Below are 19,672 nucleotides of genomic sequence, written 5' to 3'. Positions count from 1 at the left end.
TTGGTTTTCAACAGTTCTTTTTTGCAAATACCTTGTAGTTATTCACCATGCCGGGCAAATATGCTTTTCAAAACAGTATTTAAAAAAAAGTTTCTGAAGAAACTTTAAAGTACTCATTCATACTTACTTAAATGAATCGCCGAGAGAGACATAATGAAGCTCATTCTTCGAGATTGTACTGTTGTATTTATTTGAATTAATAGCTCCTTGAAAAACGCCACTTCGCTGAAAGGCTACCGCTAAGGTTGTCAAAACTTCGGTCAACACCTCCAGCAACTGTCCTTCTCAGGACTATATCAACCTGTACGATCTACTATAATAGATATGTACTCTCGGCTTCAAATCATACATTTCATGTAAAAGTATGTCGTTATTTTCATCGTCACAATATGATTAACCCGCCTTCAAAAAGACGTCAAAGGTGTAAATTATTTTGTTGTAATTTCATTTTGAATTTAATCAAGATAGCTTTTCATTACGGACAAAAACGCCGCTTCTTTATACCCGCTTTCTGAAACGGCGCAATCACGTTTTTTTTTGCTATATCTAATATCCGGACGTCGCAGGGTTTCTGCGGGCGCCTTTTCCATCACACAGACATTTTTGTCTTGAAAATGCATAAAATACATTTGCCACATCAAATTTTCAGCATTCTCATTTCTGCATTCCGTACAGCTACAACTATGAAATGGTTCGCGATTTTTTATATATTTTTTCAAATTTTTACGTTGCTCTCCGTCCAAGCGAAGAGGAGACCTTCGAAAGGTACTTAGCAGCTTATAATCTTTTGCATCAAAACCGACTTTGTTTTTTAATTATCACAATTTGTAGGCTATAGACGTGTCGTTTTATAATCTTGCTTGTCTGTTTACCAAGACAGTATAATAATTTAAACTGCATGCAGGGTTAAATTTAGCTACTTATGTATGATAGTCGCGACGCCTTCGATTAATCGGCAACGACAAATTTGGAATTGGGTTTTCATCGGATAATCGGTTTGTATCGAGTAATCGATTTCAATGATTACCGTTAGCCGTAAAGTATGGCGAATCATTCATAGTGTATATTTTTGTTTTGAAAAAGTTGAAGCGTATTTCTTTCATGCATGCACGTTCATTGATTTTGTTTTTATTTGAAAATATAGGAACGCTGGACGGTTATGATGAAAAATATGACAAAATCTTTCAAAAAGACCAATTCAAGGAAACTCCTTTTGACGAACACGAAACTACTTTCATGGACCATCAACCCAATGTCGATACGAATGAAGGTATTTTGTCATCTGAACAAAAAAATTCTTGAAATTGTAGCTTATTATAATTCATTAGACGATGGGGACTGCTGTAGCAAAAAAACATTGCAACGGCTGTAAATTTTACAGCAGTTCGATCCGTAACATTTCTCTGTGATGTTATTTAAATAAACATAAAGTTCGGTAAACCATTGTTTATGTGGGTAGTTAATATTTTGAATTTAGAATAGATCTGCCATCGTTTATTTTGCCTGCGGGTTGTTCATTTGTATGATAGTATCCGATACTGCTCGCTTGCCCGATCACCATATTTGATTTAGTTTTTAGCGAAGACAGATTTATCACGTTAATCACGTGACTATTAGCTGTTATCAGTCGGTTGATAAGATCACAAAATAGCCGCCTACCAGGTTTTACTCGTGCTTCTCGAGAATAGTATTCGGTTATATTTGCGCGTTTTATTATATTATTTGTCGAACGGCGCGAAGAAATCAACAGCGATGCAATCTCAAATACTTTGTCGATCATCATTTTTTCGTTTTACGTGCCATTCAATAAGATTTTGATATTTCGAAGAACTTAGTGCCAGTCGCGAATGCATATTTAGGAGTATTGATGCTTTAACGAGAGAAGCTTGGCTTGTTTATAATTTTCTTTGATCCCATATTGCGGATCGTGGACGATGAAATTGAGAAAGGGAAAAAGTTTAATTTTCAGAACAGTATGTTTTTCAACCCAGTTCTTTTTACAAAAATCTAACTTGTGTTGTTTTTGATGAACCAATAGAAGGATGTGTTATTTTTAGATACAAACACCTCTGCTTCGGATATCATTTACGCCGTCAATTCTCGTAAGTATAGTTATTGTAATTGGTAGTTTCAAACCAAGACTGCCATTGGTTAAATTGCATCTGTGAAGTCAATACCTAACTCTCTGTGTAACTATTATCTTACTCTCTCTAACTAATACCATACTATCTGTCTAACTAATACTTTTCTCTCATGTAACCAATACCTTTTTCTCCGTCTAACCAATACCTTACTCTCTGTCTAACTAATACCTTACTCTCTGTCTAACTAATACCTTTCTCTCTCTAACTAATACCATACTATCTGTCTAACTAATACTTTTCTCTCATGTAACCAATACCTTTTTCTCCGTCTAACCAATACCTTACTCTCTGTCTAACTAATACCTTACTCTCTGTCTAACTAATACCTTACTCTATGTCTAACCAATACCTACTCTCTGTCTAACCAATACCTTACTCTCTGTCTAACTAATACCTACTCTCTGTCTAACTAATACCTACTCTCTGTCTAACCAATACCTTACTCTCTGTCTAACTAATACCTACTCTCTGTCTAACTAATACCTACTCTCTGTCTAACCAATACCTTACTCTCTGTCTAACTAATACCTTAGTCTCTGTCTAACTAATACCTACTCTCTGTCTAACCAATACTTACTCTGTCTAACTAATACCTACTCTCTGTCTAACTAATACCTTACTCTGTCTAACTAATACCTACTTCTGTCTAACTAATACCTACTCTGTCTAACTAATTTCTCTCTAACTAATACCATACTATCTGTCTAACTAATACTTTTCTCTCATGTAACCTACCTTTTTCTCCGTCTAACCAATACCTTACTCTGTCTAACTATACCTTACTCTCTGTCTAACTAATACCTTACTCTATGTCTAACCAATACCTTACTCTCTGTCTAACCAATACCTTACTCTCTGTCTAACTAATACCTACTCTCTGTCTAACTAATACCTACTCTGTCTAACCAATACCTCTCTGTCTAACTAATACCTACTCTGTCTAACTAATAATACCTTACTCTCTGTCTAACCAATACCTTACTCTCTGTCTAACTAATACCTACTCTCTGTCTAACTAATACCTTACTCTCTGTCTAACTAATACCTACTCTCTGTCTAACCAATACCTTACTTCTGTCTAACTAATACCTACTCTGTCTAACTAATACCCTCTCTGTCTAACCAATACCTTACTCTCTGTCTAACTAATACCTTACTCTGTCTAACTAATACCTACTCTCTGTCTAACTAATACCTACTCTCTGTCTAACCAATACCTACTCTGTCTAACTAATACCTAATCTCTGTCTAACTAATACCTACTCTCTGTCTAACCAATACCTTACTCTCTGTCTAACTAATACCTTAGTCTCTGTCTAACTAATACCTACTCTCTGTCTAACCAATACCTTACTCTCCGCCTAACTAATACCTTACTCTCTGTCTAACTAATACCTACTCTTTGTCTAACCAATACCTTAGTCTCTGTCTAACTAATATCTACTCTCTGTCTAACCAATACCTTTCTCTCCGTCTAACTAATACCTTACTCTCTGTGTAACTAATACCTTACTCTCTGTCTAACTAATACCTACTCTCTGTCTAACCAATACCTTACTCTCTGTCTAAATAATACCTACTCTCTGTCTAACCAATACCTTACTCTCTGTGTAACTAATACCTTAGTCTCTGTCTAACTAATACCTACTCTCTGTCTAACCAATACCTTACTCTCCGTCTAACTAATACCTTACTCTCTGTCTAACTAATACCTACTCTTTGTCTAACCAATACCTTAGTCTATGTCTAACTAATATCTACTCTCTGTCTAACCAATACCTTTCTCTCCGTCTAACTAATACATTATTCTCTGTATAACCAATACCTTACTCTCTGTCTAACCAATACCTTACTCTCTGTCTAACTAATACCTTACTCTCTGTCTAACTATAACATCTTACTCTCTGTCTAACTAATACCTTACTCTCTGTCTAACTATAATATCTTACTCTCTGTGTAACTAATACCTTACTCTCCGTCTAACCAATACCTTTTTCTCATGTAACCAATACCTTTCTCTCCGTCTAACTAATACCTTACTCTCTGTCTAACCAATACCTTACTCTCTGTCTAACCAATACCTTACTCTCTGTCTAACTAATACCTTACTCTCTGTCTAACCAATACCTTACTCTCTGTCTAACCAATACCTTACTCTCTGTTTAACCAATACCTTACTCTCTGTCTAACTAATACCTACTCTCTGTCTAACCAATACCTTACTCTCTGTCTAACTAATACCTACTCTCTGTCTAACTAATACCTACTCTCTGTCTAACTAATACCTACTCTCTGTCTAACCAATACCTTACTCTCTGTCTAACTAATACCTTAGTCTCTGTCTAACTAATACCTACTCTCTGCCTAACCAATACCTTACTCTCCGTCTAAATAATACCTTACTCTCTGTCTAACTAATACCTACTCTCTGTCTAACCAATACCTACTCTTTGTCTAACCAATACCTTAGTCTCTGTCTAACTAATATCTACTCTCTGTCTAACCAATACCTTTCTCTCCGTCTAACTAATACCTTACTCTCTGTGTAACTAATACCTTACTCTCTGTCTAACTAATACCTACTCTTTGTCTAACCAATACCTTACTCTCTGTCTAACTAATACCTACTCTTTGTCTAACCAATACCTTAGTCTCTGTCTAACTAATATCTACTCTCTGTCTAACCAATACCTTTCTCTCCGTCTAACTAATACCTTACTCTCTGTGTAACTAATACCTTACTCTCTGTCTAACTAATACCTACTCTCTGTCTAACCAAAACCTTACTCTCTGTCTAACCAATACCTACTCTCTGTCTAACCAAAACCTTTCTCTCCGTCTAACCAATACCTTACTCTCTGTCTAACCAATACCTTCTCTCTGTCTAACCAATACCTTACTCTCTGTCTAACTAATACCTACTCTCTGTCTAACCAATACCTTACTCTCTGTCTAGCCAATACCTACTCTCTGTCTAACCAAAACCTTTCTCTCCGTCTAACCAATACCTTACTCTCTGTCTAACCAATACCTACTCTCTGTCTAACCAAAACCTCTCCGTCTAACCAATACCTTACTCTCTGTCTAACCAATACCTACTCTCTGTCTAACCAAAACCTTTCTCTCCGTCTAACCAATACCTTACTCTCTGTCTAACCAATACCTTACTCTCCAACTAACCAATACCTTTCTCTCTTGTAACCAATACCTTTCTTGTAACCAATACCTTATTCTCTGTCTAACTAATAACTTACTCTTTGTGTAACCAATACCTCATTCTCTGTCTAACCAATACCTTACTCTGTTTAACCAATACCTTACTCTGTTTAACCAATACCTTACTCTGTTTAACCAATACCTTACTATTTGTCTAACCAATGCCTTTCTCTGTATGTAACCAATACCTTACTACCTGTCTAAGCAATAATTTCCTTTTTCTACATCAGATATTACATTCTCTGTGTGATGAAAAAAACCCAACTTTCTAGTATTGATATTTTCGTAGACACAATCAACCCTGATACACATAAGTCGGAGCTGAACTCAACATTTGAGTCTGATATTTTGTTGGATCCATCGAGGTTAAAAGAAGTGGCTGAATGGACAGTAGGAAATGGCGTCTACAAACGGGCTGCAAAATCCAACAATAATAGGCAATACAGATGGCCAAATAAAATCTTAAGATATAAATTTGAAAGAAATTCAAAAGGTATCTGCTATATCCACTAAAGATCAATTGCATTAACATGAATTTGTGCAAAGTGAAGCCTGTGATTTTTGCGCGAGGCTATTTTCAAAACAGTCACTTAAGCATTTGAGCCAACACCCAAAATGTAAGTGATTTTAATTATATGCCAATTTTTAAAGTTTGTCGTTTCCTATTGTTTCATTGGTCGTGAGTGTGTCACGTGACAGTGAAGAAATTATGCTGTTTCATCTCAAATAAGCGTCCGTTATCGACTAAGAAAGCGTTACGTGGAATTTCTCCGAACTTTACTGAGTATCTTTCAAATCATTTTCTTTGTCTATTATTTTTGGGAAGTAAATATTTCGTACAGTCATGCTGTTTTCAATTTTCCCTTTGACAATTCGTTTGTAATAAAACACTTAGTGACTGAAACCTCGAGAAACAGTACCTCTTGTTTTTTGCTTATGTTATGCAATATATATTTCTATACACTTACCAATCTTTCACACTGATCTTTCTAGATCGCTATCTCCACTCAACTACGTTTTTTTACCAAGCAAAAGCTGAAATTGAGTCAAAAACATGTATTAAATTGAGAGAAGCAATGGGCAGTCAGTATCATATTCGACTTATGAGTGGAACTGGGTGAGTAAATTGGGATCGATAGGGATTATAACCAGACGATAAATAGAGATGAATAGAGATGGATAGAATTATCATGCATTTTGCTGATATGTTATTTCGAAACATTGAACTAAAATACATGGAACGCTACCTAAAGCAAATAATTGAAGCTAAATCTTACACCCAGACACGCGAGATTACACACAGACACTCGTGTGTAGTTCAATCAATTTTCACTCCGCGAGAGAATCTCGAAACATTACACACGCGTGTCTGGGTGTAATCTCTCGTGTCTGGGTGTAAGATTTGGCTTCAATTATTTGCTTTAGGTAGCGTTCCATGTATTTTAGTTCAATGTTTCAAACTGATTTCCTGTCTTTTTAATGATGTATAATAATGCGTAAGTATTTCAGCCAAAAATTGTCAGGAAACAAAAGGATATTTATGAAAACCTCAGCGATATATTACACGCGATTGGACGTCACTGTTTGTGTAAATTGGTAATTTATATCTTATAAAAGGAAAAGAGATATGACTTAGCTGTTTTAGAAAGTCTACTGTCGTTTTGAAAGCTCTCTTCAATGAAAATATAATTCAAATAGCAAAATTTTTTTTTACCGTGCTTTAAGCAATTCGCGATCAGTGTCCAGGACCAACCATATTTTGGTGCATATTTTAAGTTTTACGATCAGGAAACATTGAAGATCATAAATGCTACCATATTAACGCCTTTCGTACACTAGGTGCTATTCTTACGTCGGTTATCTACGTGGCATAAATAAAATGTTCAACAAGAAGCAGGATGTTTCCATTGGAAGGGGCTGTAACACCAAGGCAACTATCGTCCACGAGTTGCTTCACGCTTTGGGTTTTTGGCATGAGCAAAGTCGACCAGATCGCGACAAATATGTAAAAATAGTATGGGATAACATTCCACGAGGTACGACAACTAGTCCTGAACTAGTTTCTCATCTCATTAGTCTGTATTTGTACTGTTGCTGAGATTGTAAAACAAAGACTTGTTGGTTGTGGTGAGTCTGGTGATAAACATTAATATACTGCTCTCAACATTGTATATGTCGTAGTTTGAATAGTTTTTATAAAAGAACTTTTGAAGACCAAAATGAGACTATAAAATTGGATGACACGATGCATCTCGGCACGTCTGCTTAAACGAAAACGAAAATTTTACTTCTATTTATAATTAGGTTTTCATTAAAGAAATAAAAGATGTTTACTGTGTTTGCACAGGCTTATGCAAACCGAAGAGACCTTTGGGAGAACTCGAGAGCAGATCAGTGCAAGCCCGAGACCAAAGCTCGAGGGTTGCATATGCTTAAGAGTTCTCACAAACGTCTCCGAGGTTTGCATAAGCCAGTTGCAACCCGAAAAACATCGTTTATTTCTTTTATAAAATAACAATAATGCGAAAAAAGACAAACATTAGAATTTTTCCTCTAAAATGTATTCATGATCGATTTGCAAATTCTCTTTGACTGATTGATTGTTTAGATTGATTTGATTGGTTGAGCTCACATGTGTTTTGCACTGGCTAATGCAAACACAGCTCTAGACCAATCAGCGCACGCGTTTCATTGTGTTTATTTTATAATCAAGCATTGATGTGGCACCTGAAAAGAAGTCTGCCAAAATGCATCGTGTTATTCAACTTTATAGCTATTTTTTTTAATTTAGTTTTTAACAGTTCTTTTAACCATTTCTGTGGCAGTGTAGCAGATCTGCAACAATCATCGAACGAAATAACAAACACCTTTTGAAAAGATTTTTCACCTATATAAAAGGGTGAAGAACCACTCAATTATGAATCACCATGACAACCTAAAATTGTCAACGTGGTTTCCAGGGGGAATCATATCTTTCTCACGAGTAATACAAAAGTTTCCATCACCAGTTGTAAAAAATATGACACATTTTGGCATATTTATACGTAATTACGTTGTAATGAAAAAATTGATGTCCGCATACATTGGGTTGCATTTACTTTTTCAGGTCAATCAAACGGAAATTTCCTGAAGCATAGCGAGAGAGACATCAAAGATTTAGGAGTTCCATATGACTACGATAGTGTTATGCATTACGGTGATAAGGCGTTCGCCATAAACCGAGGTATGTTAAGATTGTAAATTAGACGTGAACGCAAGAGAATGGAGACGAAATCCCTTAAAATCATTGTTTTCGCAAACTGTACCTTTTGCAGCTAAACCAACTATCGTGCGCTTGAATGGCACAGGTCGTTTTGGGCAACCCAGAAATGGAGGATTATCTCAAAAAGACGCTCAAGAGCTGAACCGTTATTATGAATGTAATCGCACAGGTGAGCTTCACATTGGTCAAGAGAAGTATGATTTTTACCTAATGGAGAGTAAGTTTAAAAGGCACAACGACTATGAATTTTTTTCGTAAAAATTAGCGCTTTATTTGATGTTGTTTTTTGTTGTACTAATTGGAGTACTACTTAGAGTTGTTTCTTGATGTACTACTTAGAGTTTTTTCTTGATGTACTACTTTGAGTTGTTTCTTGATGTACTACTTAGAGTTGTTTCTTGATGTACTACTTTGAGTTGTTTCTTGATGTATTACTTAGAGTTGTTTCTTGATGTACTACTTTGAGTTGTTTCTTGATGTACTACTTAGAGTTGTTTCTTGATGTATTACTTAGAGTTGTTTCTTGATGTATTACTTAAAGTTGTTTCTTGATGTATTACTTAGAGTTGTTTCTTGATGTACTACTTTGAGTTGTTTCTTGATGTACTACTTAGAGTTGTTTCTTGATGTATTACTTAGAGTTGTTTCTTGATGTATTACTTAGAGTTGTTTCTTGATGTACTACTTAGAGTTGTTTCTTGATGTATTACTTAGAGTTGTTTCTTGATGTATTACTTAGAGTTGTTTCTTGATGTATTACTTAGAGTTGTTTCTTGATGTATTACTTAGAGTTGTTTCTTGATGTATTACTTAGAGTTTTTCTTGATGTACTACTTAGAGTTGTTTCTTGATGTATTACTTAGAGTTGTTTCTTGATGTACTACTTAGAGTTGTTTCTTGATGTATTACTTAGAGTTGTTTCTTGATGTATTACTTAGAGTTGTTTCTTGATGTACAACTTAGAGTTGTTTCTTGATGTATTACTTAGAGTTGTTTCTTGATGTATTACTTAGAGTTTTTTCTTGATGTACAACTTAGAGCTGTTTCTTGATGTATTACTTAGAGTTGTTTCTTGATGTACTACTTTGAGTTGTTTCTTGATGTATTACTTAGAGTTTTTTCTTGATGTACTACTTAGAGTTTTTTCTTGATGTACTACCCTAGAACTGTTTTGAATGTAAACTCATTGAAATGTGCTTTTATGAACGAGAATATCATCTATTAACAAAATATTTGCCATAAGCTAGATGCATGTTACGGTCACGTGATTGGACATTCATTGTTGACCCTGTCTGATATGAAAAGAGCAAAAATTAGTTCATGCTTATACAAAGTATGTAGTGTATATGGTGCTTAGTGTGAAGACTTGCGTTAGATAAAGAAGTATTTGTTATTCTTAGGGACTACAAGACGTCCTGAGACCACAAAATCTCCCATCAAGACTTCAAGTAAGAAAGTTTTAACAATTATTCTTGCATAGGTAGTATAACTTTCTGTAAAATTGCGTGCTTTGATTGGGCAGAGAAGAAATGCTTTAGATAGTGAAGAAATATTTGTTATTTGCAGTAAATACAAGACGCCCTCAAACGCTTCGTCCGACCACAACAAGATCTCCTACTGAGTTTTCAAGTAAGATACTCTTAACAAGTTTTATTCTTCACTATCTAAACAATGTCGGTTTTGACTGGTCAACTACCTGCAAATAATTCCAGGTATTTGTAAGTATGACGTGTTATGTGCAAATTGTAGTTTCTACAATTGTTGACGCCATTAAAAGCCGGTTTTGAAAAAATCAAATAACAGCGAGGTTTGTCACATGTCAATGGCGGCTTTGATGTTTTAAACTGTCCTTCGTCACGAGGGGAACACAAGCTCAGATTTTCTCTTTCTGTTGAGCTACATCTCCGTGTGTATTCTTTTTTATAAAGGAGCGCTCTTTTTGATCAAAAGTGTCGGATGTTTGGATTACGGTAATAGAAAGGGATGCACGTCAAGGCGTTCAGAGACTACTATCAAGCTTGGAAGGACTCCGCTCATTTCGACCAACTACCTGGGAGCAAACGCCGTTGTAGTTGATGGGAAAACAGGTCAGTACTAGAATGATCTTCTATTTGAACTCTATAGTGATATCTAAAAATTTTATTATTTCTATTGTTTTCCCTTTTCGGTACGTACACTATGCTCGCACAATGATATTTTGCAACATTGTTTAAATATGTTGGTGTTGACTGACGTTTCAACAACCTTAGCGGTAGTCATCCTCAGAGTCGACTGGAGCGATATGTAACGTTATTCCCGGGTTCAAACCATTTACTTTAATGTTTTAATAGTGGAAATTTGCAGAAAAAACAGTCCAAACAGCTTCCTTCCCTCCCATATCTTACAAAAGCAAAAGCCAGCGAGATGGGCGTTTCCACAAATATCCCTTTCAACTTTTTGTAATTTTTCAAGTAAGAATCTTCAATAAAATACTCTTCTAAATTTTTTGTTACAGGTCGCGTTGCTGGAACTTTGACCGAGAAGCGTTCTTGGAACTTTGGGTATTCACTATGGCGTTTAAAACCGAAGTTTGTTTTCAGATTTCGTGAATTTTATCATTTGCAATGTTTCAATCATTTGCGTACCAATGTTTTGGTATGATTTTTTCTTAAATGTAGCAAACTGGTGTTCTTGACGGTGAACGGACGATGGTTGAAAGTCAACAATTGGCTCAAATATGGACTTGGAAAAATTGGCGCGTCAACACGCCGTAGTATATTTTACAATAACTCCGCATTTGCTATGATTGGATGGACCGGACCTGGAAGAATCAATATTGTTCAACAGGTGAAGCCTGTAACATGCAATTACAGCAAACAAATTTTACAACTCGTTTTTGTGGGTAGCCTGTACGCAGGCCAACCATTATGTTAGACCGCATAAAGAGTAGAAAACGGCAGGCCGGCCGACTGACCTGCTTCCACCAATGTTATTGATCTTTATGGTCGAACTGGATTTACCAATAAACTAAGAACTTACATACTGTACTTTTAACCACTTTTAACTCAGACATATTTACGGAAACTTACTTACAAACGATATTTCTATTACCATGACTAAAGGAATGCAATAACTCTCATCTGTTTCATCGACAGTAGTCAAGACCAAATAACTTTAAATGTCATGCAAATGCAAGCTTTCTAAGCGATTTGAAATTTCAGTTACACCTCATTGTCAATTCAGGCTACCCACATGTGCGCACTGCGTACCTGTTTTATAATTGTTGAGGGGATTGAGACCGAGAGCTGAGGGCGCAAGTCGATCCAGACGCAGCTTAAAAAAAAATTATAGTTTAGTAACGAATTATTCCCATAAACACCTTGCCAGTTGCTACAGGCCTCATACACATCTTATCTATGTCTAAAATGAATGCTATTGGCATTAAAGTTTCAATAGTCATTATCAGTTGCTCTTGTCATGAAGTGTTTAAGCTTTCTCGGTCCTGCAAACCTTGTGAATTTTTCTACATAAATATGCAGTGTTCACTGTACTCGATTGGCCAAAACCTTTATAATAATTTTCAAATCATTTTACATAGAAGTCGCTTTGACATGATATAAATAATAGGACGTCTTAATTTAAGTTTTACATGAAGATACGCAATTTTGCACGAGTTGTTGAATACGAAATTAATATTGGTTTTTTTGCCTGCAAACAACCAGCAATGTTGGGATCTTTGATTTCGGCTTTGAATGTTGGGATCTTGTTTCGATGAAGCTATGATTTATCAACACGCTAATCGTAATCGATCCCATTGCAAATTTAAGGGGAGAGGGATCTGGCTCAGATAAAGCCATGATTTATCACCATGCTGATCGTAATCGATCCCATTGCAAATTTAAGGGAAGGGGGATCTGACTCAGATGAAGCCATGATTTATCACCATGCTCATCGTAATCGATCCCATTGCAAATTTAAGGAAAGGGGGATCTGGCTCAGATGAAGCCATGATTTATCACCATGCTCATCGTAATCGATCCCATTGCAAATTTAAGGGGAGGGTTAACGTCGTGAAATTAATCTTCAGTTTCTATACGAGCTTTACCCGCAATCCATACATACAAAGGTAGCAAATCAGCTGCTTATTCTAAAAATTGTGTGCATGAACATGTGCAAAAATTGTGTTGCTATTGGCAAACAGGTTGTTAAAGTGGCAGAAGGCTGTGTAGCAGTTGAGAAAAGATTTTTTCAAGCATGCAGATTGCGTCAAATCAATTATTTTGTTTTTCAATCAACAGACCACCAGGCAATTTTGGTAACGAGTTGAGGATTTTTAATGATTTTGAAAAATGAGAAAATTAGGAGGTTTTAAAAATAATCAAGCGGACTTACTTCATCAGCCCCGTGTTATTTCAATGAACATGATTATAATACTTAATTATTAAAATTTATTAAAATTACTTATGTGAAGAGAAGGAGCAGAAAAGATTACATTGCAGATCCAGCAAACGAAAGTTACCGAGTCATTCCAAGCTACTTTTGTAATGTTTTCACCGTTGTAGGTCTCCACATATCGACGCAAAGGACCCAGTGTCATATCGAAGCGAATTTTCTTCCCTGTTCTTCTGTAATCGTCTTCTGGAAGATTTGCTCAACTAGTTATTCTCAGCACTTGAAAACATCTTGTAGGTAATGTCTTCACTGCTCAAGTACTTATTTTATATCAGGAATTGTTGTTCTGTATTTTAGCATGATCCGATACGACGAATTTTTGTAAACTAGACTAAGTGTTTATAAATCTTACTACTTGATTTGTAACCATGTTTGGTGAATGGATTCAATTGTTAGAAGTTGATCGTTTTTCGGTAAAGTTTTGATGAAACAATTTTTTACTAAAACGTATGGAAAAATCAAGTCGGTAATTTTGTTATGGTAAAATAAAAAAAAATATTGTTGGGAAAGAAAAGATTAGAAGTGTTACCACGCTAAAAGAAGCAAATGCCCTCACAAAATATTACAGGAATTGAGAAAGTCAAAAGACCACTCGATGTTTAATAAAGCATAGTTTTCCCAATTTAAATTACAAAATAAGTTCCTAAATCCTTGCAATTCAGCCATATGCTCGTTGTCTTGTGCAAAAGAATACATGATTGAAGATAATTTGTATGCAAAGTATAAGTGAGCGATTTAGAATGCAACCAGAATGCAAAAGTTTTTCTTCACACAATTATATATTGTCTTGTCTTGACACTGCACGTCATGTAACGCACAAATGCGGTCACGTGACAATCATTTTCAGTTCGCTCCACAGGAAGAATCTTCCGGAATCTTCGACGTCATTTGCTTTTTAACTCGATTAACTAGAAACACCCGCTTTTTTAACCTAAAAAGTAAATATGAATAGGTTTTTTCTATCATACATGTTAAACACGAACACGATGACTTTCTAGTGTCAAAAACTAGTTGAAAATCTTCTTCGCGACTGTTAAATTTATTTATTCAAGATCACCTCACTGTCACACTGAGTTTTTCTTTGAATGACCATATACGGCTCGCATTCGTGAATAAATTTTCCGTCTGACGTTATCGATGACCCAAAGAATGTAAATTATTCTCCACATTCATAAATTTTATACCAAGCTAATGAGGCAAAATTGAAATTTTTATACTACATAACTATTCTTAGACATCAATAGTAATTTCTAACAAGAAAGTGGTTGAAAACTTGAGAGAACATTTGTGATTGTCGATAGAAATGTACTTTGTTGTTGAATTTGTGTGTGGAGGATGGGCACTGGGCTCGGCTTAGGTTTGAGTTTGGCTGTGGTTTGGGTGTAACTCGCCGACCGGAAATAATCTTGTACACGTTGATGAAATTCGGCCTCCATTTTGAAACGTTTCTTCTCGAGAATTTTCGGTCGAATAAGACGAGAATTTGTGATTAAATATCATCGATTAACTACTTATATAAAGGTAAGTGTAAAGCGAAACGTTTTTTGAAATAGTTTGATGTTAAAACAGCTTCTAGACGTTACATTATTTGCTTTAAATTCCATCGTTTGGCGTGTTGTATTGCGACATAGGAATTTCGTCGAATGTTTCGTGTCATTCCAAAAATCGTCCGATCTCAAATATAGTACGATCTTCCTAGAGCTATTATCATGTCGAATAACGTTTGATTATTTTTAAGTGGGTTATTTCAATGGAGTAGCTCCAAAATCCTCTGTTCAAATACATATTTTTTGTGTTTATGTGTGCGCAATTATTTTTCGTCTGTTTACATAACCGCTTAACATCTATCTCGATCTTCAAGGACTTGCAATCAGCGACCAAAACATACATCTCGATAATGTCGAAGTTAAATTTTATTAGCGCTTTTAAATTGGTGTCGTGAATCGTTTGAGAAGTACATATTTGTGCATTGTTAATATAATCTCAAGGCTCAGTGGGGTCGGGCATAGCTGTCCTTTGGCGGTGCATATTTTCAACAGTCTGTTACTTCGTTTTTTCAACAGCGCACCAAAACCAAACAAATATTTACTTGTTTTAAACGCTACTTGTCAACTTCCCATTAAAAATAACGTAATACTCATTGCAATTTTGTTTGTAACTCCGTATCACTGTGTAATTGTCTTTAATGAATCGTTGTTTTCTATAACATGTACGCGTTCTTTTCACGACTGCGCACTGTGCTGTGGTGTTTGGTTTCACACAAAATGCACTTGTGCAACATACGAATTGGCGGTAAAACCATGCGCTGGTTTCGTCGCGTGAGCACGTGCCTATGTGGGTATGTAGAGGGTGGTGATGATCGTTGTACGATGCTACCTCTTTAAATTGACAAAAATGACGTGTAACACACATGAATTAAGCGTGCGTTGTATGCAGTTCTCCACATGACGAGTGATCGAAAGATTTTGGCGTGGTCGCAGTTTGAGCGACATACTCATATTCATATGTGAATGACGTACTCATAAAATCGCCGTAGTCTACTGGATGGCCCCGAACCTCTGTACATTAAGGTGTTTCCAAGGACCAACTAGGCGCATTGTCGATCCTGTATGACTGCAAGAACCCAAAGCAATTAAAATGATTTACTTTCCATCGTAAATTCTAGCATACACGAAAGATAATAACGAAGATTTTGATCTTCTTTAAACCTTACGTCAAAGCTCGTCGCAAACTGGTTCAAATTCGAACAGGCGTTAAGCTGAAACTGGTAAACCTGTTATTCTGACGTCACAGTTATAAATTTTGACGGAAACGGCCTGGTGGGGTGGTATAAACCCTTAACTGGACAATTTCACATCATGTTATGTAAATTTGTCCCATTATGTTCAATAATTGTAACAATATTAATATGAACCTATAACCGAGTTCACATTCGAAAATTTTTGTTTTTTATGAAACAACATAACAATGAACGATTTGCTTAGCAAATGTGTATGTGTTAAGGGATAAATTCGTCATCATTCGTTTAGGACGTTTTGTTGCCCATTTCGTGGTCAGAATACAATATATTCTTTGTAAGAACAACCTCTCCCCGCCCCCCTTTTTTCCTATTTTCTTTGATGGACAGACGCCAAAATCTGTACTGGCGATCTTTCATGTTCATTTGCTAGATTGCGGCTGCCAAGTTTATTTCAAAATTGTTCAATGTTTTACATACATTTAAGACAAGCATAAACGTACATAAAGTAAAGGAATCTCACACCATACTCGTAACAAAATGATTATACAAATTGGCATACGGTGTTATTAAACGTTAGAAAACTCGTCGATAATCTTGTGTCTTCGTATTTATCTCCCGTTACATTAGCCAATTCTTCGTTACATAACATGCCTTATTGCAGGTGATGAAACATCTGCTTTTGAAACTTATAAGAACTTTGCTATTTAACTATTATTATTCGCCGCTGAGTTGACTGCGCGTGCCCAAGTCATTAAGCGGAAATAGCGTGGCCCATTGGATCAAAGTCCGTAACTAGCATCTTTTTCAACTTTGTTTTCACGCGTTTTTCACATGGACATAAAGCGCAATGATTGGCCAAGCCTAAAATTACGGCGCTCTGATTGGCCCGACCCACAATCAAGCCTTCGTACTGCATGATCTAAAATATGGAGCAACGTGATCACGACTATTATGTCGTCTTATTTTCGCTTGCTTGTCATTTTACTTATTTCGTTCTCTCACTCTCGTCGACAATGGATGTCCTACCTCTGTCACCGCCTTCGACACCAAACTCTTCGGCTCGGGATAGCGAAGTAAGTACGGAATAAGAAAAGGAGAAAGTACGAATACTTTCTGTGAAATGACAGGATTAAAAGTGCTTAAAGTAGCAAAGTAGTAGCGCACATAACTTTTAAATTTATATACAACACTTGAAACTCCAGTCATTCGTATTATTGTTGTTAAATTGAACGTTTTTTCTCTCGTAGAACGAAGCTGCTCCCGAGCAAGTAGTAAGTAAAGTTCGAGTGAAATCCGATAGAGACATTACTGCCGTCCAATCGTTGCTAGCTATGAGCCAGTGGTGTCCTCCCAGTCCCGACCATTCGATTTCACCGACAAACGATCCTCTTTTTTCCGTCTTTGATCCTATTCACAACAGTTATCAACTTAGCCCCGACCAAAAGGTATAATTACCAGTTGAACTGACTAGAAATGATAAAAGTGACTCCGAAATTTGTTATTTTGTAATGAGTATGCTTATTAAAATGTTAAGTAGGGGGCATACAGGCACTTTATTTTTGTTTACTGTGTCCTGTTGTTGCGACTTCTCATGAGAAATTTATTTTTGTCTTTTCGTAACCTTCTGCAAATTTCATTAAACTTCATGATGAATTTATTATTATTTAGTTTGACAATTCCCCACCAACTCAGACTCAAAATGCTGTGCCTAATCCGGTCGGCGTTTTTGGTTTACCGACGCAAAGCTTGGTAGATTTTAGCAAGCTTTTAGCAGGGAATCGCATATCTTTGCCCAATAACGCTGGCCAGCAAGGGCCCATCATGATTATATGTCCTATAGCGGTGCCGACGAGCAGCGCCAATACTACAACGCCTGCTTCAGCAACAAATTTAAATGACCTGAGAAACAGCGTACCTTCGACGAGCACTGCTTCACGAAACACACAGGCAACTACGGTGGAAGGCGATTCAACCAGAAAAAGAAACTACGTTTGCACTTATGAAAACTGCACGAAAACATACTTCAAGAGTTCCCATTTGAAAGCCCATCTTCGTACGCACACAGGCAAGTATTGCGTTGGTTTTTGTATATTTGACACAGTTCCGAATGGCATGGCTAGGGTGTTGCCCAACTAACAGCTATCCTATAGTACTTTGGACTATGAATTTTGTCGTCGGTAAAATTTTGTGAAGAATATCCGCTTTGTCTTTGATTGACGGATGGGAATTGATTGCTAATTTATCGATGGAAAATGACTCGGAATTTCTCAATTTAGACGTTGAATTTGAATCCCAACTACAAGATCTACCTCATAAATGTCATAATTCGGCATTCGTTTTTGTCAGTATATTTTTCTGCGAGTTTTAACGTGAAAATTTCATGTAGATTCAAAACAAAGATCTTACGTAATGCACGCCAGGTACACACCCCTTATCAAACCTTTTCACGTGCTCGCTGGAAGTTATTATTCAACAATGAATGTGTCACGCACCTTGACCTCATAATAAAGTGAACCTTGTACTTTGATTCTAAGAACGTGTATTGTTGTTACCATGGCGAACTTATATAGCACTTCATATGTTAAAGAGTTCGTTTGTGAAAAAGCAGAAATTACTTGAATATAGCTCTGCTGTTTAATGTCTACTTTTTGAATATTGAAATTGAATTGATTTAAATTGAATTTGAGGATATTCTGCCTTAAAAATTATGCAATATGATATGCAAGACAAAATTAACATATTCTTTGATTGAAAACTGTCGAGTCATTTCCTTTTTACAGTTGTGTTACAATACGTATTTTGGAATCATTTCAATAACTCTGAATTTTTACAACATACTACTTGGGTGTATTTTTCAGCGATTGTTGTGGAGTTGTGGCACATGTTTTCTTACTCTACATATGTGAATTTTGAAGTTGGCCTTTGAACCCACAACATCAATGTTATATGCCAGCTGTGTGTATATTGACCCTGCGTGCATAACATCATGTGACAAGCATTCCAGATGAATTTGTCCATGTATAGAATTAAACTTTCACTTATGTATTGTGTTATATTTTGACTTTGTACTTTGACTCTTCAGGTGAAAAACCATTTGTCTGTACATGGGAATCATGCGATAGAAAGTTTGCAAGATCTGATGAGCTAACACGACATCGTCGAACTCACACGGGAGAAAAGAAGTTTGAATGTCCCTTGTGCCATAGACGTTTCATGAGGTCGGATCATTTGACCAAACATGCTCGCCGTCATCTTACTGCCAAGAAATTACCCGGTTGGCAGGTCGAGATGAATAAACTCAATCAAGTTGCTGCCGCGACCATGGCGGCATCAAGGAATCCACCTCAAAATGAAAGTTGTAGCATGCAGCCCATGTTATCCCCCAATATTCCACAGATGTACTCGATACCATCACCTTCTACATCATTTGAAAGCCTAATGATGAACTCCTCTGAATTAGGTGGACACTCAACTATTAGTTCTTCGTCTACTAACACTCTCACTGTTCCTACCTGAAACTGTATAATCAAAGAAACTTGTAAATACATGGCTATTTAATTGAGCCAGGCATGTTAAGAAGTATGCACTTTTAAAGTTATTGCTTTTTATTTAACAGCAGATTTGTGTGTGAAGTGTATTGTAATGTTTATTATGCCAAAAATGTTAATGATTATATCAACTGGCATCAAAATTGATGAGACAATTTCTTTAAAATCCATCAATTGTATATATGAAGTGACGGCATTTTGTTAAATAAGTAATACAATCTATATTAGAAAATTAAAGCAGAAATTTTATGTCTTCTATACGATATATTATGATGACTATCTGATTTAAATGTGTTTGGGCAATTGAGTCACTTAGAGGAGGTTGTTATGG

At 36.1% G+C, this 19,672-nt stretch overlaps 2 protein-coding genes and 2 long non-coding RNA genes across 5 annotated transcripts; 2 read left to right on the top strand and 2 right to left on the bottom strand.

Annotated features, from left to right (window-relative positions):
• Window positions 1–664: 664 nt before the first annotated feature.
• On the top strand, window positions 665–13,539 carry LOC124450324 (astacin-like metalloendopeptidase). Its single transcript, XM_047000971.1, has 14 exons — window positions 665–765; window positions 1,145–1,270; window positions 2,058–2,102; window positions 5,650–5,853; window positions 6,354–6,477; window positions 7,200–7,396; window positions 8,467–8,583; window positions 8,675–8,791; window positions 10,023–10,070; window positions 10,189–10,251; window positions 10,551–10,709; window positions 11,117–11,189; window positions 11,280–11,448; window positions 13,164–13,539. Exons 1-14 carry the CDS (start codon window positions 684–686, stop codon window positions 13,230–13,232), a joined length of 1,593 nt encoding a protein of 530 aa, XP_046856927.1. The 5' UTR covers window positions 665–683; the 3' UTR covers window positions 13,233–13,539.
• On the bottom strand, window positions 2,380–3,022 carry LOC124450328. The gene is made up of 2 exons (XR_006949939.1): window positions 2,923–3,022; window positions 2,380–2,672 (listed from the first exon to the last, which is right to left on the bottom strand). It is a non-coding gene; the product is annotated as an uncharacterized LOC124450328 (long non-coding RNA).
• A 76-nt stretch (window positions 13,540–13,615) lies between the features above and the next one.
• On the bottom strand, window positions 13,616–14,242 carry LOC124450327. Its single transcript, XR_006949938.1, has 2 exons — window positions 14,111–14,242; window positions 13,616–13,984 (listed from the first exon to the last, which is right to left on the bottom strand). It is a non-coding gene; the product is annotated as an uncharacterized LOC124450327 (long non-coding RNA).
• Window positions 14,243–14,292: 50 nt separating this feature from the next.
• On the top strand, window positions 14,293–19,606 carry LOC124450325 (Krueppel-like factor 11). Of its 2 annotated transcripts, none has more exons than XM_047000973.1 (4): window positions 14,293–14,574; window positions 17,041–17,238; window positions 17,462–17,858; window positions 18,876–19,606. In XM_047000973.1, the coding sequence occupies exons 2-4, from the start codon at window positions 17,125–17,127 to the stop codon at window positions 19,307–19,309; spliced, it is 945 nt and encodes a 314-aa protein (XP_046856929.1). In that variant the 5' UTR covers window positions 14,293–14,574; window positions 17,041–17,124; the 3' UTR covers window positions 19,310–19,606. The 2 variants fall into 2 exon arrangements, with proteins under 2 accessions (XP_046856929.1, XP_046856928.1); XM_047000972.1 differs by lacking the exon at window positions 14,293–14,574 and adding an exon at window positions 16,705–16,866.
• The last annotated feature ends 66 nt before the right edge of the window (window positions 19,607–19,672 follow it).

Source organism: Xenia sp. Carnegie-2017, unplaced genomic scaffold, assembly GCF_021976095.1.
Source record: "Xenia sp. Carnegie-2017 unplaced genomic scaffold, XeniaSp_v1 HiC_scaffold_24, whole genome shotgun sequence".
Classification (NCBI taxonomy): Eukaryota; Metazoa; Cnidaria; class Anthozoa; order Malacalcyonacea; family Xeniidae; genus Xenia; species Xenia sp. Carnegie-2017.
Note: the sequence above shows the minus strand (reverse complement) of the source record. Positions and strands in the feature narration are given on the sequence as shown.